This window comes from Staurois parvus, unplaced genomic scaffold, assembly GCF_062004578.1.
Source record: "Staurois parvus isolate SC_StPar_1 unplaced genomic scaffold, SC_StPar_1.0 ptg000655l, whole genome shotgun sequence".
Lineage (NCBI taxonomy): Eukaryota > Metazoa > Chordata > Amphibia > Anura > Ranidae > Staurois > Staurois parvus.
Window position 1 is genome coordinate 799,581 of NW_028318451.1, and position 24,344 is coordinate 823,924.

Here is a 24,344-nt window from a genome sequence, read left to right on the forward strand (position 1 = left end):
TCCATATAAGGTGTATTACTTTTATCACAAAACTACACAGCGCCTGGCTTCTGTTTGTAGGTTAATTAGAGCCTGTATAAAATTGGCCCTAGTATGTGTAGGATTGTAAGTTAGGGACCTGAGATTGTACACCCCTTGAGGGTTAGGGACTGATGTGAACATACAATATATAGGTGTAAAGTACCTGAAATAAGAAAAAAATAAAATGTATATATACAGTACATGTATACACACACGTACAGTATATATACCTACTGCAACACTTAGTGGAACAAACAACCTTTAAAGAAGTATTCTGCTCAGTTGGTTAATGAGGTTAATGTAGAGGGTGGTGGTATAAGTGAGGATGATCAGATAGGAATATTGGTTATTGTAGTTAAAGGGAGTGGTAGAGGCTCACAGAAAAAAAAGGCCAGTCCTGTTTTTGAACATCCAAATTTGCCAAGCTGGTTTAAGATGTGGGGTGGCAAACTCAGAGGTGGCAGCCCTAGATAGCACTGCAACCCCAACAGCCAGGAGAGCAACCAATCTAGCAAGGGTGGTGGGGGTATTGAAGGAAGGCCTAGACAGCTGGTTGAAATTGTGGATTCTATAACCAAAAGGACTAATAGGATAATTTGTCACCAGGATTGCCTGGTTTGCTGTCTGCATGGCGACACCTGTCCCATAACCCCATTCCTTCACAACTACTCCAATCACCCTTTTGCTCTATTCCATACTCTCTAACTCACATAATCTATCTCTCCCTCTCTACTAGCATCTTCCCCTCCCCTTGGGGAAACGCACTGGTCACTCACATACTTAAAAAGACCTTGATGGACCCCATGAGTAAACTTAAGACCCATCTCTTTTTATTTAGCTCCAGACTCCAATTTTAAAACTGATTGAGCGGCTTCTTCACAAATAACAACCTATTCAACCCATTACAGTCTGGCTTTTCTCACAACACTCCACAGAAAAAGCCCCTCTACAAATAACAAACAAACAATTTACTAACTTCTAAATCTAATGGCTACCACTCTGTACTTATACTAGTAGACCTTTCTGCTGCCTTTAACACAGTTGACTATCTACTCCTCCACAAACTCCACTTCCTTAGCCTCAAAGTCTCCTACTATGAGCCCTAGAATTCCTTCAGCATTACCTACAACTTACTCTCCTCCACTCCTCTTCCTTTTTTCATATGAGTCCATCAAGGCTCTGACCAGGTGCTTCTTTTGTCATGTATGTATTTTTCCTGCAAAAATGTCACACTGGTATTAATCTCAAAAACAAAAGTTTATATATTGCAGCTTTTCAGCCCTTACATGTTGTGGCTGCAATAGTTATCTTTTTTTCCTATTCCTTTGCAGAAGGAGTATGTGAGTGAAATTCAGTTCAGCAAATGAAAGAGCTGGTCCTTTGGGACATAGTTTGGACCAAAATGAGCCTTATCCTGATTTGGCTTTCGTTGGAGCAGTTTAGGTCTTCAGACCTCCACAATGCAATACATTAGATACCTTATTTATTTCATATGTCTTGGTCAACTAACTTTGGCTCTATGACCCATTTTATCCATCCCCACATCCCTCTTTTTTTTAAAAAAATGTTTCCCCTAATTTTTTGTTCTTTACCTTTACCCCTCCTTTCCTCTTATTCTGTCCTTTACTACCCTTTTCCACTACTACTCTACAGTTTTTTTCCTTTAATAAATACAAATTTATCTTAGAATACAGATATATTGTATATGTCAAAATTAAAGATACAAAATAAGACACTAGTTCACACTGAAATTAATGGCTACCATTTTTATTAGGATTTATGCATTAGCACAAAGGGTCTTCTCCTATGCCACTACATTTCTGTGTGTTATTCTGAAACACAAGTCACAAAATGTTAGAGAATATGTATTTCTTGTATATATGATGTATCTTTTGTCATGCATGTATTTTTTCCTACAAAACTTTAATCAAAATAAAATTATACTTAATTAAAAAAGGTATTTATTTAAAAACCATAGTCTCAGTAGGGATTTGATGTCAATAATCCCTATGAATGATGCATTAAACTCAATGCAGAAGGGTCAAGAAAGATACATTTCAAAGCCTGGAAGTCTTTACCTGCGTTGGAAGGCCAGAGCTTGTGGTCAGTTTGTTTCTGAGTGAGAGCTGTAGGTGATGATCTGCCAGTGTAGATGTAGTTGATGATCTGCCAGTAGTAATTTGTGAATTCTAGAAAGTACCGTGTAGCTTTCATTGTGCCGGAAATAGGCCAATTGGAGATAGCGGCAATATTTTCAGGGTCCATGGAAATACCATCTTTAGACACTATAAAGCCCAGGAAAAGTACCTCAGCACTGCAGGAGATATTCTTGATCTTAACATAGAGAATATTTTCATATTTGAGGCATTGTAAGACAGTACGGACATAGCGTCTGTGTGGGCAATTTAGAGGAGAAAATTAGTATATCAACCAGATATATCCACTCACAGAGCACACCTTGGATTATTTCACTGACAAAATGGAAAAGTGTGGGGGTGTTAGAGAGGCTAAAAGGCATCACAATGTACTCTTAGTGACAGTCCCAAGTACTAAAAGCAGTCTCCCTCTCTGATGCAAATTACATTGTATTCATCTTGTAATTCTAAAGTAATAAATCCTTGCACTGTAAGAAGAGGCAGCAGGTAGTGGCTCTTAACTGCGATGGCATTTAATCCATGGCAGTCAGTACAGGAATAGAGTAAAAATGTTTTTTTTTTTCTAAAAAGAACCCAGTCCCAACAGGAGAAGATGGTTTGAGGATGAAGTCTTTTTGGAGATTCTCAGCGATGTATTCTGACATGGTATTGGTCTTTTTGAAAGTGATGAGGCGACACCTATTCTCTCGGGGAAGTGAAGCCTGGGAGTTGGGTTGATGGCCCAATTGTAGGGAATATGTGGTGTCAAATGAGCCACTTTGAGCTTTTAGAGGACTTCTAGGTAATCCAATACTGAACCAGAAAGGGTATAGCAAGGGGAAGAGCCCTGTCTGGCAAGACTTGGGTGAGGCACGTACAATGAAAGGTAGGGCACTCCAGGAGTGTATTGTGATCCATAATAAGAGTTCTGCAACTGTAGCTCTCAGTGATTACACAGATTTACAAACCTGTGGCATCAGACCTTGATTGAGCTGAAGGCTATGAAGCTGGAGCAAGAGAGTCCTGTAGTTGATTCAAGTGCGTCAAGAGGGTGTGGAGATGTCTGATCACCTGAACTTGACTGGTTACTTGGGCTTTCAGTCCTTGGGAGAGACGCTTGCTAGGATCAGTAGGTGACTGGGGTATATCAGACAGGTAAGAACTGTCTCCTAAATGGCCATGATGCTGGTACTCTATGTGAAACTAGAAAGTGTAGATGTGAGAGTTAGAACATAAACTCAATGCCTTTAGGCATCTAGACATGGTGAAGATTGTAACAATCCTGCACACAGGGAGAGGCGCGGTTTTCCATTTTGCTCCAAACGTCAGCATTTTGGTATTTCTCTTAAATTCCAAATCAGTCTCCCTCCTCCGATTTTCCCCCTCCCTCAGGAATGCAATCAGTGTATGATGCTGAGCCCCTGCATACAATCCTTTTACCAAATAAGGCAATTGGGTTCTGTTGTAAGAGACACCCCGTTGATTTTGGGTAGGAAAGAGGCTGTTATGTTTTGTGTGTAGACAGAAGTGAGGACCTTCTGCGTTTTAACATCTAGCAGACAGAGAGAAAGGGGAATCTTGCTGTAACAACGAAACTGAGTGCGAGACCAGAAATCCCTTTTTAGCTCATCAGTATTGAAACTGCTTAACCCCAGGCAAGTACTTATTTACCTAAACTTCTTTCCGTTATCTGTTTGCTGTGCTGTTGTGCTCTGTATATATATATATATATATATATATATATATATATATATATATATACTCATCTTTTTTCTGTAAATATTTCTACTGCACCCTTTTGACCTTTTAGTAATAAATCTTACTTTCTGAAAGTGTTGAACTGTTTCTATAGCTCTTTAATGTGACTTATAAATCCCTGCCGCTGAAGAGCGCTACTATGAGTGTTTAACCCTCTGTATAACCTGTCCGCAGAGATAGCAGTATACCAACGATTAACCAATCATCCTAGTGTATTGCTGAGTTTCCTCTTTCTCTGTATAAAAAGGAGGCGGTGCAGTGTGAAGGGTTAATTGCGTAATTAACCTGACCCAGTAGCAACCACTCCCAGGCTGCAGGTGAGTCGATTGTGGTCCAATTAGCTGGAAAATCGGTGTGCAGGGTGCAGCTGGGCGTGGCATTGTTACGGACGTGACATTGCGGTTTCAGATTGGCTAGTCCTTCAGTCACGAGTTTGGTGAGAAGGGCACGGGTCTGACGCGCGATTGTCACAAAGATGGCTTGCTGAAGTTCAAAGTGAGCATCAGAATGTGGAAAAAAGGGGATTTAAATGATTTTGAAAGTGGAATGGTTGTTGGTGTCAGACAGGCTGGTCTGAGTATTGCTGTGGTGGGAGTCCAACAGGAGGGAAGGGCCAGGAGAGCCTGTGCGGGACCCAAGAGTAGGATCCAGGCTGCTCTGTACAAAGCTACTGCACACAGTAGGTAAGTATAGACATGTTTGTTATTTTCCAAAAATGAAAAAAAACCAAAAACTTTTAGACAGGGGCGGACTGACAACTCATGGGGCCCCCGGGCAATAAGGGATCATGGGGCCCCCGGGCAATAGGGGATCATGGGGCCCCTGTGTCCTTGCCCAAACTCAAAAAAGCCTATGAAAAAGGTACCAGGGGCATCTCATGGGGACCCCTACTGACCCCGGGCCCTCGGGCAGTGCCCGAGTTTCCAAATGGTCAGTCCGCCCCTGCTTTTAGAATACTTTGAGCATCCAAGATTGGGGCATAAAAATTCCTCAGCAATTAAGACCTTAACCACTTCAGCTCTCACACCTCTACACCTTCTGTGTGTAGCAAATTTTACATTTTACTATGAGCCAGTTTATTTGGTAATAACCTTGTCATTACCTAAGATAAAGAATTACATATATATTTTTCTGCAGCACAAACAAGGCTTTCTTGTGGCAATTTTTTGGGAATATTTTTAATGCAATCCATAAACAAAAAACAAACCATGTTATTTTAAGGGTCCATTAATACTACAATGCAGAGAGAGAGCCAAGGTACTACGCAGCTTCCCACACCACATTCCAATCGCAATGACCTTGTGATCTGCTTCGGGGGTTGCCTGCATTGGCCTCCACTGGATCGCATGGTACAGACGTTTCCGGGCATTTCATAAAGTAGTGCATGCACTACTTTTGGTGTGGTGCAATTTCAGCCCATTCAAAATGAAAAAAAATCCTTCCAGTTCCATCTGGAGCTAATTCGATATTCCCTGGATTAACTATCTCTTGCGTTATTACCTATAAAAATTAGTATCCAGTTAAATTTTGTGCATTTAGAAATGCATCCAGCTCTTTTTTAAAAAACATTTACTGAGCTGGCCAGAACTAGTTCTTGAGGGAGTCTATTCCATATTTTCATATTTACTGTGAAACAGCCTTTCCATATGTGAAGGTTAAATATTTTGTCCTCCAGATGTAAAGAGTACCTCCTTGTCCTCTGTAATAAGTGAATAACTCTACACAAAGTTCACTGTATGGACCACTTATGTACGCAGGGCCAGTGCTTCCACTAGGCAAACTAGGTGGCTGCCTAGGGTGCAGTGCCACCTAGGGCCACAGCACAGTTCGGCACTCTCTCTGTGTGGGATGCTGCCACATCATGAATGATCCTTCAGCTGAGGGGAGGGGTGGCAGAGGGGAGGAAGAAAGGACAGAGGAAGATGCTGGGTTTCTGGGGCCAGTGTAGCAGCTGAGCTGCAGCTCCTTTCAGTGCTCCTCTCAGAATCAGTCCCTACTGGTGGCTGCTGATCACTGTTGAGTTCCAGCTCTTCTGTTCCCATTCATCAGGAATGTAATGTCTAACTCTGATGTCTCGTGTCTAAGTGTGACCCAGCCTGCCAGCCATCATCACAATCCCACAGCCTGCTCTTCTAGAGCCCGTTGGGCCTGCTGATCTGAGTTTTATCTCCCCCTATTGCCTGGGGAATTCCAGCCTGGGATCTGTTGGTGCTGGTGTCATCTTATGGCACTTATTTTTAATTAAAAGAAATTTACCAGTTTCATATTTTGTTAACTTAACATTTTCTACTGTTTTTTAAAATTAATATTTTTTTTTTTGTGGAGCCAAATAGTCTAGCAGCAGCCCAGTATGTATGTTGTATTTGTACACGTTGATCATACCCTCCCCTCTTCTTAAGAAAATTCAGTTCATCACACAATCTTTCCTTATTGTTGAGCTCCTCCATGCCTCTTATCAATTTGGTTGCCCTTCTCTGCACTCTCATCCTTTTTGTGAACAGGTGCCTAAAACTGAACTGCATATTCCAGAAGAGGTCGTAAAGAATATGTAAACACAACATTTCATATTTCTGAGATGTGCCTGCTGTACCATGTACTTATATGAAAAAGTATCCTGTTCTTTGTTTATTTCTTCTTGTGTAAAATCCCTGGCGTTCCTATCAGTCCCTCTGCTTTCCTAGCTATACTGGGAACTCAGTGCGCTCTCCTCCAATGGTCAGACTTTTCCTGCCTCCCCCCCCCATAGAGCCATTCATTGGGAAGATCAGTAATTCTCTTCCCCCAGCTCTTATGCGACAGAGAACAATGAGAACAAAGGGAATGTGGTCACTTGCAAAAAAAAAAAAAAAAAAGGGAAAAAAGATTTTTATAATTTTTTTTTATACATCTACAAATGTTTTGCCCTTCATTTAATTTCTATTTTAACCACTTCAAGTCTGCACGCTTTCACCTCCTTCCAGTCCAGGACAATCTTCAGCTTTCACACTTTTTCAAACTTTTTTACATTTGCAGCACTGTCACACTTAAAAGGACAATTGCGCGGTCATGCAACACTGTACCCAAATGAAACCTTTATAATTTTTTTTCACACAAATAGAGCTTTCTTTTGGTGGTATTAGATCACCACTGTTTTTTTTATTTTTCGCTATAAAAATGGAAAATATACCAAAAAATTTTGGGGGAAAAAAAAACATATTTTGCTTAGTTATAAAACTTTGCAAATAATCTTTCTTCATAAATTTAGGCTAAAATGTATTCTGTTCCATTTTTGGGGTGTTTTTGTGAGCACCGGGACAAGTGACAGGGGCTGGCTGCATTTTTAATTATGGATAATCCTGGGGCAGTGATCAGGGACACTAGGGTTGGCTTGCATTGTAGTTACAAGCCATCAGCCACAAAGGCTGATGGTAGTTAAAGTTCTTCCATTGACAAAACTCTTTTTTTTTTTTTTTTAAATGGTGATAATGAGTGCAGAGAGAAGATCCCCGGCTTGCTGTCACTGGGGGGCAGCAGATCACGGAGAGGCTGCAGGAGTAGGAACATGTTCCCTAAGGTGAACTTATCTTTTTAACTGAATAGGTTATTTTACAAGGTTAAAGTTTACATACACTTTAATAATGATCTGTACATGGAAAAAATTATGTCTCTCTCACAAGAGTCCATTTTCATACAAGAAAGTATCTTGCTAGCTTTAGAAAATGCAGCTTGGCATTGCATGCTATTATTAGGCAGAGGCGTCCCTAGGGTAGGTGTCACCCGGTGCAGTAACACTTGGTGACACCCCCTCCAACGATCCCTGCAGAATGGATTGGATCTGCGGATTGAGCATAATGGACCAGACTATGCTCAATCTGCAGATCCTATGCATCCTGTGGGGATCGTCAGCTTTCTTTACAACATAGCTTTTTGTGGAGCGGGTCCGGTGTTACCCCGTGTGGTCGGTGTCACCCGGTGTGGAAAGCACCCCCCGCACCTGCCTCGGGACGCCACTGTTATTAGGTAGATCTACTAGAACAGCTAGATCCTCCACCACTGACTGCCCCAGCTGTTCTCCTTCTAGTACGTATGATGCAAGCATGTTTTTAGCCCTAAGTGCATAACTTCACATTGATGAACATTAAACCTCATTTGCCACATAGCTGCCAAATTAAATAGTGTGTTGAGGTTGATTTGTAGGTTGGAGACTTCCTGTAGGGATACAATTCCGCTGTGTAGCTTAGTATCATCTGCAAATACTGAAATAGAACTTTTATTCCTAGATACTATATCATTTATAAATATGTTAAAAAGTATTGGTCCACTTAGAAGCAACACAGCAACTCCCAGGTAGTAATTTTGACAGCCAAGAATTGCTGGCAAATGCTGTGAGAGGAGGCCTGTGATCTTTGATGAAGCTGCATGCCCAATGTCCACAATAGGTAAACTGCAAGAATCAAGAAAGGCCATTATACAAAAAAGAAGCCTGGTGGACATTTCTATATGTTAGGTTCCTAGACCTCTCAGGATCTAAGTAATTATATAAAAATTGCAATCTTTCTTATGGGTAAATGCAACTCATTTTTGCTTTTTCTCTATGTATTCGCTTTTACATATTTTTGTTATTTAGTAGTGGAAGTTATTTCAACTCTGTGGGAAGAAAAATAAAATGCTTGAGAATAAATTGTACGTGTATACCGTGTGTAAGCTATCGCTCAATGTGCTTTCTAAATGTATAAGATTTTTTTTGTTTTTGTACACAAAACTCATTAGGATTGCTTTACTAAACCTGGAGAGTGCAAACTCTGGTGCAGCTGTGCATGGTGCCAATCAGCTTCTAATTTCAGCTTGTTCAACTAAGCTTTGACAAGAAAAAAAAAAAAAAAAACCTGTAAGAAGATGCACCACTGCCTCATCATTTTTACCATGTGGATCCAGTGGACAAAAACGGTTTCAGTGGTGTTCCTTTCCACTAAGCCTTCAACCCAATTTACCCTGCAGACATCATGAAGACAGACATATGAATTCAGTATGGACTCCTTGAAAGCATGAAATGTGACATTTCTAGATAGATGTCTTTCTTTGCTCATCTGGTATGTAGCACATGTTCCCTATGTCTATGATAAAAGTGGGCAATAAAAGTGTTCCAAGACCTGTTGGACTCTGGAATTTAGTCTGGTGGATTCAGATATACTGAATCAGTGCCAGATTGGAGTACATTGCATCTGTGGGGGCTGAGTACTCCAATGCATTTCAGCATGGTTCTGGTTGTCAGGGAGGTCACCTGGGTTGCATAAAGCACCTATTCTCCATTGATTCTTTTGGTTAAAGATTTATGTGGATGTGTGAAGTGCCAGATATCAGGCCCTAGAGACCATTATCATGGAATGTTGGGTCCCAATGCCAGTAATCAAAATACTTTATGAACTAATAGCAATGGACCTAAAAAGGACCTGTGGTAAAGTTGGCAACAGCCCACTTTATGGGTATGGATGAGTTGCTCCCTTTAAGAAATATCTCCTACCAAACTGTAGGGAAAGAGTTTCTTCATAACATGTAAATTTGTAATTGATCAAGGAATGCCCTTTAGGTTTAGGGCTATGAAAATGTTATGTGAACTATTGACTTCTGTGTAGCACCCTCAGATGAATTTTTCAAATGATTTATCGATTTATTAGGTAACTGAAAAAGTAGGAGAAATAAATTGCACGATTTTCAGGGCTGACAAATTAGAATAAAGACCAGGTTTAGCACATAAAATATATAAGTCACTGGAAAGATAGAGAGGCCCTTTCAGCAGCCATATCCTTCCTCTTAAAAGAGAAGGAGAAATAATGGAGGAATCTTTGTCCCCACTCCAAGTACTGCATTTGACTCAAATCTTATTGAATCCATACGGGGTATACAGGCTGCCACAGAAGAATGTAAAAGACTGTTTGGACCTTAGAGCTGTGTTTATTAAGCTATTGGTTGGGACCCAAATTGGGTTGCAGACCTGCTTGCAATGGGTCCGCAACACGTCAGTAATAGAAGTAGCTGAGCTTTTACAAGCATGAAATTGGTGGTGAGTGCTATAGCATTTGACCAAGGTTTTAAATGATATATAGACATATTAAATATTCCTGTCCACAACACCACAACCCCCTTTAACCACCTCCCTCCCGACATATAGTAATATGACAGACGCAAGGTGGTTCTCTCGTTCTGGGAGGACATCATATGACGTCCTCCCATTCTCCGCGCACATGCACGGCTCTGGGAGCGCACAGTGCGGCAAGCGGCGGTGCGCTGTGTCCCTCGGACACAGCGGATCACCGATCCACGGAAAGAGCCAAAGATGTTGGCTCGGTCATGTGATCAGCTGTGTCCAATCACAGCTGATCACACGTAAACAGGGAAATGCCAGTTATCGGCAATTCTCTCCTCTCGAGCTGTCACGCCGACAGCTCGAGAGGAGAGGAGAGTCGGTAATCGGCATTCAGCGGAGGGGACATGTACACTGATCATCAGGACACTGATGATCAGTGTGCCCTGATGATCAGTGTAGCCCCAGCAGTGCCACCTGTCAGTGTCCATCAGTGCCTTGTGTCAGTGCTCATCAGTGCCACGTGCCAGTGCCCATCAGTGCCACATCAATGCCACATATCAGTGCCTACCAGTGCCCATCAATGCCACATATCAGTGCCCATCTGAGCTGCCTTTCAGTGTCATCCATCAATGTCAATCAGTGCCACCTATCACTGCTGCAAATCAGTGCCGCCTATCAGTACTGCCTATCAGTGCCATATATCAGTGCTGCCTTTCAGTGCCCATCAGTGATGCCTGTCAATGCCCATCAGTGCCACCTATCAGTGTCCATCAGTGCAGCCTATCAGTGCCCATCACTGCAGCCTCATTAGTGCACATCAGTGACGGAGAAAAATCACTTATTTACAAAATTTTATAACAAAAACTAAGAAAAAACTTTTTTCTTCAAAATTTGCAGTGGTTTTTGGTTTGTTTAAGAAAAAATAAAAAACCCAGAGTTGATTAAATACCACCAAAATAAAGCTCTGTCACCAAAAAAAATGATAAAAATTTCATATGGGTACAGTGTTGCATGACCGCGCAATTGTCATTCAAAGTGTGACAGCACTGAAAGCTGGAAATTGGCCTGGACAGGAAGAGGATATATGTGCCCTGTAGGCTTATGGTTAAAAACCTTTTATGATTGACTGCACAAACACACAATGGGGGATAGAACATGATAGGGAGCAGACGAGACTACATAGGTAAGGTTGTGACATGAAGAGTTCCCAGAGCTAGTTGAAAATGCTGCTTTACTAAAGCTTAAAGAGTTGTTAAAAAAAAAAATTCAGTAATGTGTTCTATGGCCATACTTTCCAGGCATTTTGGTAATATTCCTCTTCCTGGCCACCCCCCCCCCCCTCCATCAAAATAAAAATCCGTAGATTCAAAGACACACTTGTAAAGCACACTGTTGTGCTATGTAATATTTTTTTTTTTAATAGCAGCAGTATGGCTATACTGGTGCTTTCCAAATGGACTCCTAAGTTCAAATTTTAAATTGCAGCCCAAACCAAGGATAGATAAATCAGCTGAGAAACTGGGCCTTGGCAGGCTCTACTGACAGAGGAGATAAAGTGTTTTGTTTTTTTTTTTTTACTCCAAGTGTCTCTTCCAGTAAATCAGGATTCCCAGCAGACACATTCCACTCAAAACTGGTGGGTTGCTGGAATCTAGAAATATAATCTAGCTTTTCTGCTGATTTCTGTGTGTCGACAACCAGGAGGGGTAAGGATATTTAACAATGACTGAAGGCTGTTACCTACTTGTAGAGTTCTTACTGTGATATTGCATGCATTGTTCAGATTCTGCCAAGGCCAGACATAGAACTAGCCACACTAATAGTGACTGGTATTTTTTCTAGGATTGGTGGCAACCTTACGTCCAGGCCCCTGGAACATGAACAGTTCTTATGGCAACTGACTAAAAAAAGTAAACAAGGGCATAGCTATATGAATTCCAAGGTTTAGCTATTTTCTTCTAAAGCAGTACAGTATACAAATATTAAGGGAATAATTCTATTTTACCAAGGCACTTTAGTATCCAAAGGGTACATATACTACAAGCAAAACCACTTAAAAGAAAACAGAATACTAACGTGTTATGAGGCCAGTCTTCATATCTTTTAACTGTTGTTGCATTTGCTTTTTAAACCTGTATAAACAGAAAATAGGTACTGCTAAAATCATGTAAAGTCATATTTATTATTCATTTGTGCTATAAAAGAAATAAATTGCATTTCCCCCATATGTTTACACAAGGTCTTATGTAGATGGGCAATAAAAGTTGGCCTAAGTCCTGCATACAGTGTTTATTCTGCTGAGTACTGGAGAATGGATCACACTGTCTATAAGATTTTACTAATTAAAATGGATGGTAGTATTTAGGGTGACAGATTTCTGTTAAAATGTATTCATTTTGCACTGCCCACATATTTAGGGGCTAAATCACCCTGACATTTATCGTGCATCTGCCCTCACCACTTCCCAAATTTATTATCTGTGCACAAACTTTGAACTAAAATAGGATACTTATGTGGAAGGGTAGAGCCACTTCTACTGTCTATTGTTGAAATAGATCTTACTCCCTTTTGCCCTTCATTTTTTGCCTGGTTTCTCTTGTTTCCCTATCCCTCTCCAGTATCTAACCTGACATTAATATTGACCGCTAATGGAATAGTATAATCACCTTGATGTTCATTTATTGATTGCATTTTCTGGCTCAAGCAACTCCTCAAAAGCACAAAAAGCAGTATTGATTATATCATGTAAATACAAGGGTTGCTTTTTGTTTGCCAAATATAGTAATATTCCAAGTCTTATTAAAATATTCTAAAGATGGTTACTGACACCAGCTTATGTGATCCCGGGGCAGATGTTATTAACAAAAAGGTTAATTCTACCCACCCACATTTTATTAACTGTAAATGGAACAACTAAGATTTGTTAACCTTGAGCTTTGTGAAATCTTTCGTTACGTAAAGTGCCTGTAAAAGTTCACTCCCTTGAAAGAGTTCAATGCTTGTCCATAGAATCACCTTGACATTAATTGTATTGTTTTGACAGGGATCTACATAAATCTATCCTTAAATGTCAAAACAGATCTTTGCAAATTAATTTAAATTCTTTACAATGAAAAAAATACAAAACAAAAGAACACTTCAAGCAACAGCATGAATGGGTGATTGAATAAGCACAAGTCAGGGGATGGATTTATGCAAACTTCCCTTGCAGTGCAGTTAAAGCAAAAAGATACCAATTATTGCAGCTCATCGGTCATTTACATTTTATGTATTTTTTCAAATGCAAACAGTGTATGTACCTGTAGCAGCCTATTGCAGTCCCTGTCAACACTGGCTGAAGTGTGAAAAAGCAGCAGTACAAGAAGCCAGTCAAATCATGTGCTGACAAGATGCATGCTGATAGGAGGATAAAGCAGAGTGGCAGAAAGAAGAGCTAACCACTAAGCTGTTTCTATAACTGTCAAGTCAGAAGCTGGGGGGGGGCAGAATCCAGGATGACCTGGGCTCAGGGAAGTGGGTTGAATAATGATAGCCATCAGGGCACCTAGCAGCAGAAAAAAGTACCGTATTTTTCGCTCCATAAGACGCACCTAGGTTTTAGAGGTGAAAAACAAGAGAAAAAAAATATTCTGAACCAATGGACTGCAGACACGGTACAGGGGATGACCAGAGACTGCGGACACAGTACAGGAGATGACCAGAGACTGCGGACACAGTACAGGGGATGACCGGAGACTGCGGACACAGTACAGGGGATGACCGGAGACTGCGGACACAGTACAGGGGATGACCGGAGACTGCGGACACAGTACAGGGGATGACCGGAGACTGCGGACACAGTACAGGGGATGACCGGAGACTGCGGACACAGTACAGGGGATGACCGGAGACTGCGGACACAGTACAGGGGATGACCAGAGACTGCGGACACAGTACAGGAGATGACCAGAGACTGCGGACAAAGTACAGGGGATGACCAAGAGACTGCGGACATAGTATAGGAGATGACCAGAGACTGCAGAAACAGTACAGGAGATGACCAGAGACTGCGGACACAGTGCAGGAGATGACCAGAGACTGTGGACACAGTGCAGGGGATGACCAGAGACTGCAGACAGTGCAGGGGATGACCAGAGACTGCAGACAGTGCAGGGGATGACCAGAGACTGCAGACAGTGCAGGGGATGACCAGAGACTGCAGACAGTGCAGGGGATGACCAGAGACTGCAGACAGTGCAGGGGATGACCAGAGACTGCAGACAGTGCAGGGGATGACCAGAGACTGCAGACAGTGCAGGGGATGACCAGAGACTGCTGACCTTTGGGGAGGGAGGGGGAGCGGGTACCTGAATTTGACAGGTACCCGCTCCCACTTCCGCGGAGTTGCCTTCCCTCTTCTTCCCGGGCCGGCTTCTGTGACAGCCGGGAGCCCACTGCGCAGGTGCGAGAAGCGCTTCGCTTTGTGAATGGGCCGGCGCCTTCTGGGACCTTTCATGTGTCCCAGAAGACACCGGATCATTCACAAAGCGCAGCACATGCGCAGTGGGCACCCGGCTGTCACAGAAGCCAGCGCGGGAAGACTGTGCAGCGCTGGAGCGAGGAACAGGTAAGGCCCTGCAGGAGACAACAGCTGAGCGGCCGGCCCGGTATTCTGACATGGTGGCCGCAAAAATACCGGACCGGCCGTTTTATATTCGCTCCATAAGACGCACTGACATTTTCCCCCCTTTTTGGGGGGGAAAAAAGTGCGTCTTATGGTGCGAAAAATACGGTACTTTGGTGTAAATCTCTGGATTGATGGTGAATATTGCAGCAAAAGTTGGTTTATGTATTTTATCTTCGAATGGGCTAATTCTCAGCCTCCTCCAAATTCCCTTTCTTTTGGCTGGTATGATCTGATCTCCTGTTTGAGGGGTGGCTATGTTTGTTCTCCATGGTCCTTCTGTATGTAGGAACATAGTGTAGCCCAGCTTCTCTTGCTCATGCCTGAGATGAACTAGAAACTATGAAATATGAGATTAGACAAAAGTGGGGAGGGAAAAGGAGTTTCAGGAGCTCACAAAGGATGTTACAAAGAGGCAGAAAAACGCAGTGAGAAAATATTTCCTGAAAAATAGATAACAGGGCCTTGAAGTAGTGGAAATGTTTGGATTATTTTTGGAGAATAAGGATATAGTTTAGTGTCATTTTACTTTGGAAGTATGGCCAAAAATCCATTGTTAAAGTGTTACTAAACCCACAACAGTAAAATTAGTCTGTATATGCAGTAAAGCATGCTTGTTATACTCCCTATGGAACCTAAGGGGTTAATCCTCCGGATTGTGTAAAAATGCTGTTTGATCCCGACTTCTCTGATCCTCCCCTTCTTCCAGTGTCCCCATCTTATCTCCTGATAAGACATATCATGCGGAGACACTCTGCATACGCTCAGTTTACTGTGTATTGCTAGAAAGGTTATTTTTTTCTTGGGAAAATGCATGTGATCAGCACAGGGCCAATCAGCACTTTCCAGACAGAGGTCAGGGGTTTTGCATCCTCCTAGCGCAATAAGAAAACTCCTCTACAAGCTTTAACCAGTGATCTGCTGAACACTGATAGAAGTCACAAGACTGCTCAAACTGCTGATGAGAAAAGGTATTTAGCAGGTTATATTTACTGAAATAATTGCATTTCCATGTTCTGTGTACTATGAGAGACCAGATAGAATGAATGCAAGGTCCTGGGTTTAGGAACACTAACTAGAACTCACTTGTCATCTTACCTAGAGTTTTCCAGGTTGTAAGTGTGAGACCCCATGCAGCCGCATCACCAAAATTTTCCAATGGGGCTCTGCTAAAATCTCCATTCATTTTTATGGCAAGGCGATTTGTCTATTTGGAAAGGTGAGAATAATTTCCAAAGGAATAATTGGAGATTCTTCAAACTAAGGACAGTCCAGCTGATAAGACTTTTGGTGAAGAGGCTGTGAGGCTCCCAGCTTAAATTCAAGCCTTCATTTACAGTTTATGAATCAGAATAACCATTTTCTTCCCAGGTGTTCTTTTTATATTCCTTTTTTATAAATACCCCATTTTGGTCCCCTACCTGAAGTCTGCTTACAAGAAAAATACTTCCTTTCTTAATGTCCTGAATTAAATTTTCTACGAACTTTATGATTTCACAGTCCTTATAAGGATACAACTTTTACAACAATTTGTTCGCATTTTGCTGTTCACATTGGTTCCTCAATTATAACATATTTTTGTGCACATATGCAAATTCATATAATTTCCTACATCAAATATATGTATTGGCAATACTTGTGAATAATTAAATTTTCTACCATGTTGCCGTCATTTTTCACTCTTAATCCTTTCCAGCAGTTGATACAAATATTAATGACTTAAATATACAATTTTTTTACATTTATTTTAATTACTTGTCTCTTATTCATCAGAGAATCCCATTACACTGTATGTGACAATATTCCAGTTCACCATGTGCCAGTTCACCATGTAGTCATCCACATTTACAGTCAAACCTAAAATTTTAGCAATTCAAGTCCAACAGGATTTTTAATTAAAGTAATTTAATCAATTGAATAATATGCCATTTAATTAATAAAAAAATTCAAATGCAGCCTTGACTCTCTTGAATACTCTCATAAATGTACCCAATACCCAAGCCAAACCCTAACATATGCAACTTTTTGGCTCTGAGACTATGGAGGGAGATGGCAATGCCAAGAGTACAAGCTGTGGTTCTTGGAGACATTCTTGGTAGAATTCTGCATATGATCACATAAAAAGACCAGGTGCAAGTCTGTCATACTATGCAAGTATGCACAAGCATTAAGGTAACAGCCGTCATGCAAATGGAAGTTTTGTTCTGCTTTAACCACTTGACCTCCAGAGGATTTACCCCCATTAATGACCAGGCCTCGTTTTCCTACTCGGCGCTGCACTAATTCAACTGATAATTGCGCGGTCATGCAATGCTGCACCCAAACGAAATTTATGTCTTTTTTTCACACAAATAGAGCTTTCGGTGGTATTTGATCACCTGTGCGCTTATTTTTCACGCTATAAACATAAAAAGGCCAAACATTTTGAAGAAAAACAATATTTTTTACTTTCAGCTATAAAAAAATATATAGTAAACTCAAAGTTGGTTATAAATTTAGGCCAAAATGTATTCTGCTACACGTTTTTGGTAAAAAAAATCCCAATAAGTGTATATTGATTGCTTTGTGTGGAAGTTATAGCGTCTACAAACTATGGTATAGATACTGCAATTTACGCCATTTTTTGCTATACAGCGCTGCGCTAGTTTAACGGACAATTGCGCGTTCATGCAATACGGTACATAAATTAAATTTACATCCTTTTTTTCCCCACAAATTGAGCTTTCTCTCGGTGGCATTTGATCGCCTGTGCGATTTTTATTTTTTGTGCTATAAAAAAAAAAGGCTGACAATTTTGATGAAAAAAAAAAAACAATATTTTGGACTTTTTGCTATAAAACATGTCCAGTAAAAAAAAAAATTTAAAAATCAAATTTAGTCATAAATGCCTGCCAAAATGCATTCTGCGACATGTCTTTGCTAAAAAAAAAAAAACCCAATACGTGTAAATTAATTGGTTTACGTGAAAGTTAGAGCGTTTACAAATGGCGGGAAAGATAATGGGATTTTTAGGTTTTTTTTATACTAATAATGGCGACGATCAGCGACTTATGGCGGGACTGCGGCGGACATTCTGACATTGGGGGGTACTGACTTGGGGTCACTGACATCCCCAGTGAAACCAATACAGTGATCAGTGCAAAAAAAAAAAAAAAACACTGACACTATTAATGGCACTGGGGAGGAAGGGGTTAAGTTTATTTTTCAGGGAAAGGGTTAAATGTGTAAGGGGATGGTTTTACTAGGGGGCGGGGGTGTGTACTGCAGGGAACACCGCTGATCGGGAGAGAGAAACTCTTCTGTCCCGATCAGCTTGTCCTGGAGCTGTCAGGGAACTGACAGAAAGCACAGCTACTGCAGCTGTGCTCTCTGTCAGCGATTGCCGCCAATTGCTGGGACATAGCCAGTAACAACCGGCTGTGCCCTGGCGACTGACATCCGCGGCTGTGATCGGAGGGACAGGTAGGGCGGCAGAGCACCTAGCGTGCTCCTTACCTGTTTACAAAACACACGTTTTAAAACATGCTTTTGCCCAGCCGTGCCGCCCTGCCACCGTATTTATACAGTGGCTAGGTGGCAAGGAGCCATAGGTATCTATAATATGAAGTTATTGTAAATAGAGATTTTAAAAATGCAATGATATTTGGGATATTTAATTGTGGAGTATTTTATGGTGAAACTGTTGGGACAAAATTAACAAGAGCTGCAAATGAGTTCTAGCTGGAACGTGGAATAATGAAAGTAGTATTAAACTCAAAACCAAAATTATATATATAACAGCTTACCAATCAGATGTGACAGCTGCGTTATTTTAATTTTTTTAGTTTTTTTTCCCTCTGTTTTACTTGGTAATCTGGCCAGTAACACACCTCCTGTTTTAGAGTGCCTCCACTCTGGGTGAAGGAGCACAGGGGCACTCTTAGACACATTTTCCTATACATGGCTATACAATATTAGGACAGATCACCCTGTACCCCTAACAGGCACAGGGTGCCTTACACATAAGAGGGATATGGGGAGCTGAGACAGGGGTCTCCCCACCTCTCCAAAGGGGGCTGTGTTCCATGGGCCTCCCACCGAAAGTCACTCCTGTCACATATATACATGTAATTTTGCAGTTCAAGGTAGGGGCGTGTGCGTTCACCCTACCAGTGCTGCCAATCACCGGGTCCTGGCTCGTGATTCCCCGCCGGAAGATCTCTCTCCCCCCTGTCAGCTCCTGCACAGTGCTTTGTATGCATAGCAGAGCCATACAAAGCAGTGTGCTTACAGTGTAAAGCACACACACACAGCACACAGTTAACCCTTTGGTTGCCCCACATGTTAACCCCTTCCTGCCCAGTGCCATTAGTACAGTGTCAGTGCTTTTTATTAGCACTAATCATTGTATTGGTGTCACTGGGAATGTCAATGACATCAAGTCAGTTCCCCACAGTGTCAGAATGCCCACTGCAGTCATGCTATAAGTCGCTGATCGCTGCCATTACTGGAAAAAAAAAAAAGTAAATTCCAGTATATATACAACGCTATTTGTAAATTCTATAACTTTCACGTAAACCAATTAATTTGCATGTATTTTTTTTTTTTTTTAGCAAAGATCTGTAGCAGAATACATTATGGTCTAAATTTACGACGAAATTTGATTTTTACAATTCTTTTACTGGACATGTTTAATAGCAAAAAGTTAAAAATATAGTTTTTTTTTTTCAAAATTGTCAGATTTTTTTTGTTTATAGCACAAAAAATAAAACATGCAGAGGCGATCAAATGACACCTAAAGAAAGCTCTATTTGTGGGAAAAAAGGACATAAAATTTAATTTGGGTGCAGCGTTGTATGACCACGCATTGTCAGTTAAAGTAACGCAGCGTCGTATCGCAAAAAATTGCCTGGTCAGGAAAAGGGGTAAATCTTCTGGAGGGTAAGTGGTTAAACTGCTTTAATTATGAGAAATATTGTTGATTTTATCCTTGAATATGGCTGCCGTTTGCACATTGAGTTTCAATTGCCCTGTGTGAGCTTTGAGTGGTATACGGCAGTGTGGGCTCTGACTACACTAAGAAAATAACATCAGAGATCAGTGATTTTTTTAGACAGCAACAGGAGTGTAGGTCACCACAATAAAAGATTATACATGTCATATATAGAATGCAATGTTCAAAATTCTAGATAGTAATAAATAGTAATGCAAGAATTAAAGTCATGGCCAAAAATATTGGCACCCCTGCATTTCTGATAGATAATGCTCCACTTCACCCAGAAAATTGTTGCAAGCCAAATCTGACACCTTCCACACAAAACCCCAAAAATGGACTCGGCAAAACTATTGCCTCCCCTCTATTTAATATTTGGTAGCACAACTCTTTGAAAAAAATAACTGAAATCAATCATTTCCTGTAACCATCAATGAGTTTTCACCTCTCTACTGGAATTTTGGACCACTCTTCATTCGCAAACTGTTCCAGGTCGCTCAGATTGAAAGGGTTAATTTTCCCAACTGTGGTTTTGAGATCTCTCCACAGGTGCTCTATGGGATTGAGAATTGGGCTCATTGCTGGTCAGTTCAGTAGTCTCCAGCGCTTTACCATTTCTGGGTGCTTTTCAATATGTGATTTGGGTCATTGTCCTGCTGTATGAACCATGACCTCTGACAGAGACCCAACTGTCTGACACTGGGCCCTAAATTGCACCCCAGAATTCATGGTAGTCTTCATGATGGCTTTACTAGAAAGCTGTAATTTTGTTTTGTCTGTCCAAAGCACATTCTCCCAAAAGGATTTTGGCTTCCTCAGGTACGTTTTGGCAAACTCCAATCTGGCTTTTTTATGTTTGTGTCAGCAATGAGGTTCTCCTGGGTCTCCTACCTTAGCATCCCTTTTCATTCATATGGCAACGTATAGCTGACACAGTTGTACCCTGAGCCTGGAATTTGATCAAGGTTCTTTATCCACCATTCGAACAATCCTTCATTGCAATCTTTGATTAATTTTTCTCTTTTGTCCACGCCCAATGAGATTAGCTACAGTGCCATTGGCTATAAACGTCTTGACAATATTGCACACAGTGGACACAGGAACATTACGATCTCTGGAGATGGACTTGTAACCTTAATATTGTCCATGCTTATCCACAATTTTTGTTCTCAAATCCTCAGACAATTCTTTGCTGCCCTTTCTCTTCTCCATGTGGCACACAGAGACACACAACAGAAAGGTTGAGTCAATTTTTCACCATTTTAAATTGGTTGCCGATGGGATTTCTATATTGTCAGCACATGTTAACTGATACAGGTGAGTTTATTACAAATTACTGGAGCATCACAAATTTGGAATGCAATTATTTATTACAATTTTGAGAAGATAGAAATAATTTTGTCCAGTCCATTTTTTCTGAAAGCAAGCACGGCGCACTGGAACGGACATCACAGGTCCCAGGAGGAAGCAGAAGTCGGCCACCGAGAACCAGGCTGAACTGCAAACTGAGCTGGTTGCCAGGACTATGCATTTCGAGTGCATGCGTTTTATCAAGTCACCCCCGGCCAGCTTGCTTTCAGCGATCACCTTCGCATTAACATCTACTCCGGCTTATGCTGCCTAGGTGAGCGGATATTCCATCATGGCCACTAATTGGGCATTAATTTACTGCTGTTATTGGATTACTATACTGCTCTTTTATCTGAATAAATTTATATCTTTTAATGGAGTACACTGTGGGGTTATTACAACTATAAGCCTAAGTCTCTTTAGCACGATTCCTTTGGACTCTATTCACCACGTCTAGTTTAAACATGGCTGCAGTGTTTCTTGGAAAAAGTTAGCAACACCTACAGTTGTTTTTAAATAAAAATAGTTACCAAATGAGTTGCATGAAGACGTTTGGCTGTTTGGTGGCTTCAGGAGAATCTTCTAGACTTCCTTGAGCATTCCGGAGGCAACTCTTCAAACATTTGACACTTGCATTGTGAAGTTGTACAAGTATTTCAGGCATATCATCCCTGTAAACAGACACACTTTAGAGATGCAATCTTTCGATGGTATAGTTTATATCATTAATATGTTGGAAAATTTACAAAAAAACTTTTTATTTCAGAGAGGTTTCATCTTGCTTCCTGTTGTGTCTAAGGGACAGAAAGTAAAGGCAATGGGACACAGAGGGCATTTGATAAGGGTTTTAAAGTGGAAGAACTGTGGCTAAATTTTTAGGGGAAAAAAAGTTCTACATACTTAACTGTAAAATCAATTTCTTAGAGTACATTACAGGACACAGAGAGGGCTATTCATGACTATATGGGTTATATGGACATTGACCGATAAGAGAGGATATCCTCCCCTATATAACCCCTACTACACAGCAAGTACCTCAGTTTTGTAGCAAGCAAGGACATTCCAGAAAGAGGGGAGGGACTTGTGTGTCCTGTGATGTACTCAAAGAAATGAATTTTACAGGTAAGAATGTAAAAAAAAAATAAATTAAAATTTCCTTTATCGTACATCAAGGGACACAGAGCAGGCTATTGATGACTATGTGGGATGTCCTAAAGCAATAAATAAAAAAAAAAAAAAAAAATGAGGGGTAGGAGACACCATAATAGCCATCGCCATCAATCTCCAGGGACCTATTCAGCTGTTTGTAATATGCTGCAAAATCCTCCACGTCTCTGACATCCACCTGGTAGAACCTTGTGAATGTATGAACCAAAGACCATGTAGCGGCCTTGCAAACCTGAGCAACTGATGCCTGATGGCAGATAACCAAAGATGCCCCCACACTGCTAGTAGAATGTGCTCTCACCCAAAAGGGTGGGACCTTTCCCTGCAAACCATAGGCTTGAGCGATTAACTGGTGGATCCAATGCGAAATAGCCACTTTGGATGCTGCCTGCCCTGTCCTGAGCCCATCTTGCAGCACAAACAAAGAATACAATTTCCAGATATGTGCCATCATCCTCAGAAAGATCCTTACAGCCCGTACCATATCCAGGGTATGCAAACACCTCTCTTTTGCTGACTAAGGTCTCGGAAAGAATGAAGACAGGATACCATACTGATTTAAATGAAAACTAGAAAACACTTTTGGCAAAAAAGATGGATGAGAACAACACCACCATATCCCAATGCAAAACAGAAATGTTTTTCAAGAAAAAGCTGCCAGCTCCGACACCCTTGTTGCAGAAGCAATTACCACTGGAAACAGTACTGCGAGTCAACAGCACTAACAGAATCTCCATAATAGGCTCAAATGGTGGTTTCTGCAATACTGCCAAGACCAAGTTCAGGTCCCAGGGACACAAAGGCTGTCTGACAGAAGGACCTATATGCTTTACTCCTTGTGAAAAAGTATGAGCCAAAGAGTGAGACACAATGGGGTTGATTTACTAAAGCATCTAGTGGGCAAATGGTCACACAAGCATCTACTTTTAGACGGAGAAAAGATTTACAAAAGCAAATCAGTCAATAAACAGAAACAATTCAGAATTTACTAATTGTCACAAAACCTAGCGACCATCTAAATGAGTTCACCTCATAGAACCAGGTTTACAGCACAGAAAAATCTTTAAATGACATGCAATTTATACTTCCTATACATGTTGAACATTTTAAAGAATAACTGCTTTAAAAGAATTCTAAATTTGTCTGTATGAAGTGATATATTTAAAAAAATCCAAAGAGGCATTGACTTCACTTGGTTCAACCATCTCAGTAGTGACGTGACTGAGCATGCCCAGACTAGGAAACATAAAAAAGTGCCGTCACTCTGTTGTTTTTAGGGAAGTGCTATAGAAAATGTCTTTGTTTGTGAGCCTGGAAAAGTCATTGAAAAGAGTGAACCTGTTTTTGTGAAAGAATGAATAAACAGGCTAATATATATATATATATATATATATATATATATATATATATATATATTTATGTTACCTGCTACAGGACAATTTTATGGTACAGTTCATTGAGGCCCCAACTAGGAATGATGCTCTGTTGGACCTGGTAATCAAACCATGCACAGCTTAATACTAATGTCAATATAAAAACATCTGTGTACCAGTGACCATAACATGATTTTTTTCTTATTGTTAGCTGTAAACAAGCACACACAGGAAAAATAAAAAACGCTCAACTTTAAGAGAGCTAGTTTTCCAAGGCTGGGAGCTACTCTCCAAAACTTAGACTGGGAGAAAATATTGGCATTGATAAACACAACACAGATATGGGAGTTCTTCAAAAAGACTGTATGTGAACACACTTTAAAATAAATTTCCATGGGCAAAAAGTTTAAAAGCTAAAAATCAAACCTATGTGGCTTACGACCAAAGCTAAAAAAAACTATAAATAATAAGAAAAGAGCTTTTATTCAATATAAAAATGAAGGAACGCTATCATCATTTCAACATTACAAAGAATATAACAGAATATGTGAAAAGGGAATCAAGGCCGCAAAATTTGAAAACGAACGACAGGTTGCAAGAGATAGCAGTACAAACACCAAGAAATTGTTTAAAATATATTAATAGTAAAAAGGTCAGGCCAAAGCATGTACTCCCTTCACAAAATCTAAAGTGGGTGACTGGGGACAAGAGAAAGCAAATTTATTATTATACCTTCTTCAGCTCTGTGTATACAAAGGAGCATGGGGGAGCTCTGGTCCATACTGGACATGGTATTGACACAGCCCCAGATGATCCACATTGGCTCACAACCGATATGATC

General features: G+C 40.8%; 1 protein-coding gene across 1 annotated transcript in view; it reads right to left on the reverse strand.

Annotated features, from left to right (window-relative positions):
* LOC149448843 (uncharacterized) overlaps nucleotides 1-24,344 on the reverse strand; it is a 79,750-nt gene that overhangs the window by 27,584 nt on the left and 27,822 nt on the right. Inside the window, exons 5-6 of the mRNA XM_089694175.1 lie at nucleotides 21,494-21,634; nucleotides 12,055-12,110 (exon numbers count right to left, since the gene is read on the reverse strand). Of these exons, the coding sequence (XP_089550301.1) occupies nucleotides 12,055-12,110; nucleotides 21,494-21,634 (197 nt within the window). The remainder of the gene's footprint in view (nucleotides 1-12,054; nucleotides 12,111-21,493; nucleotides 21,635-24,344) is intronic.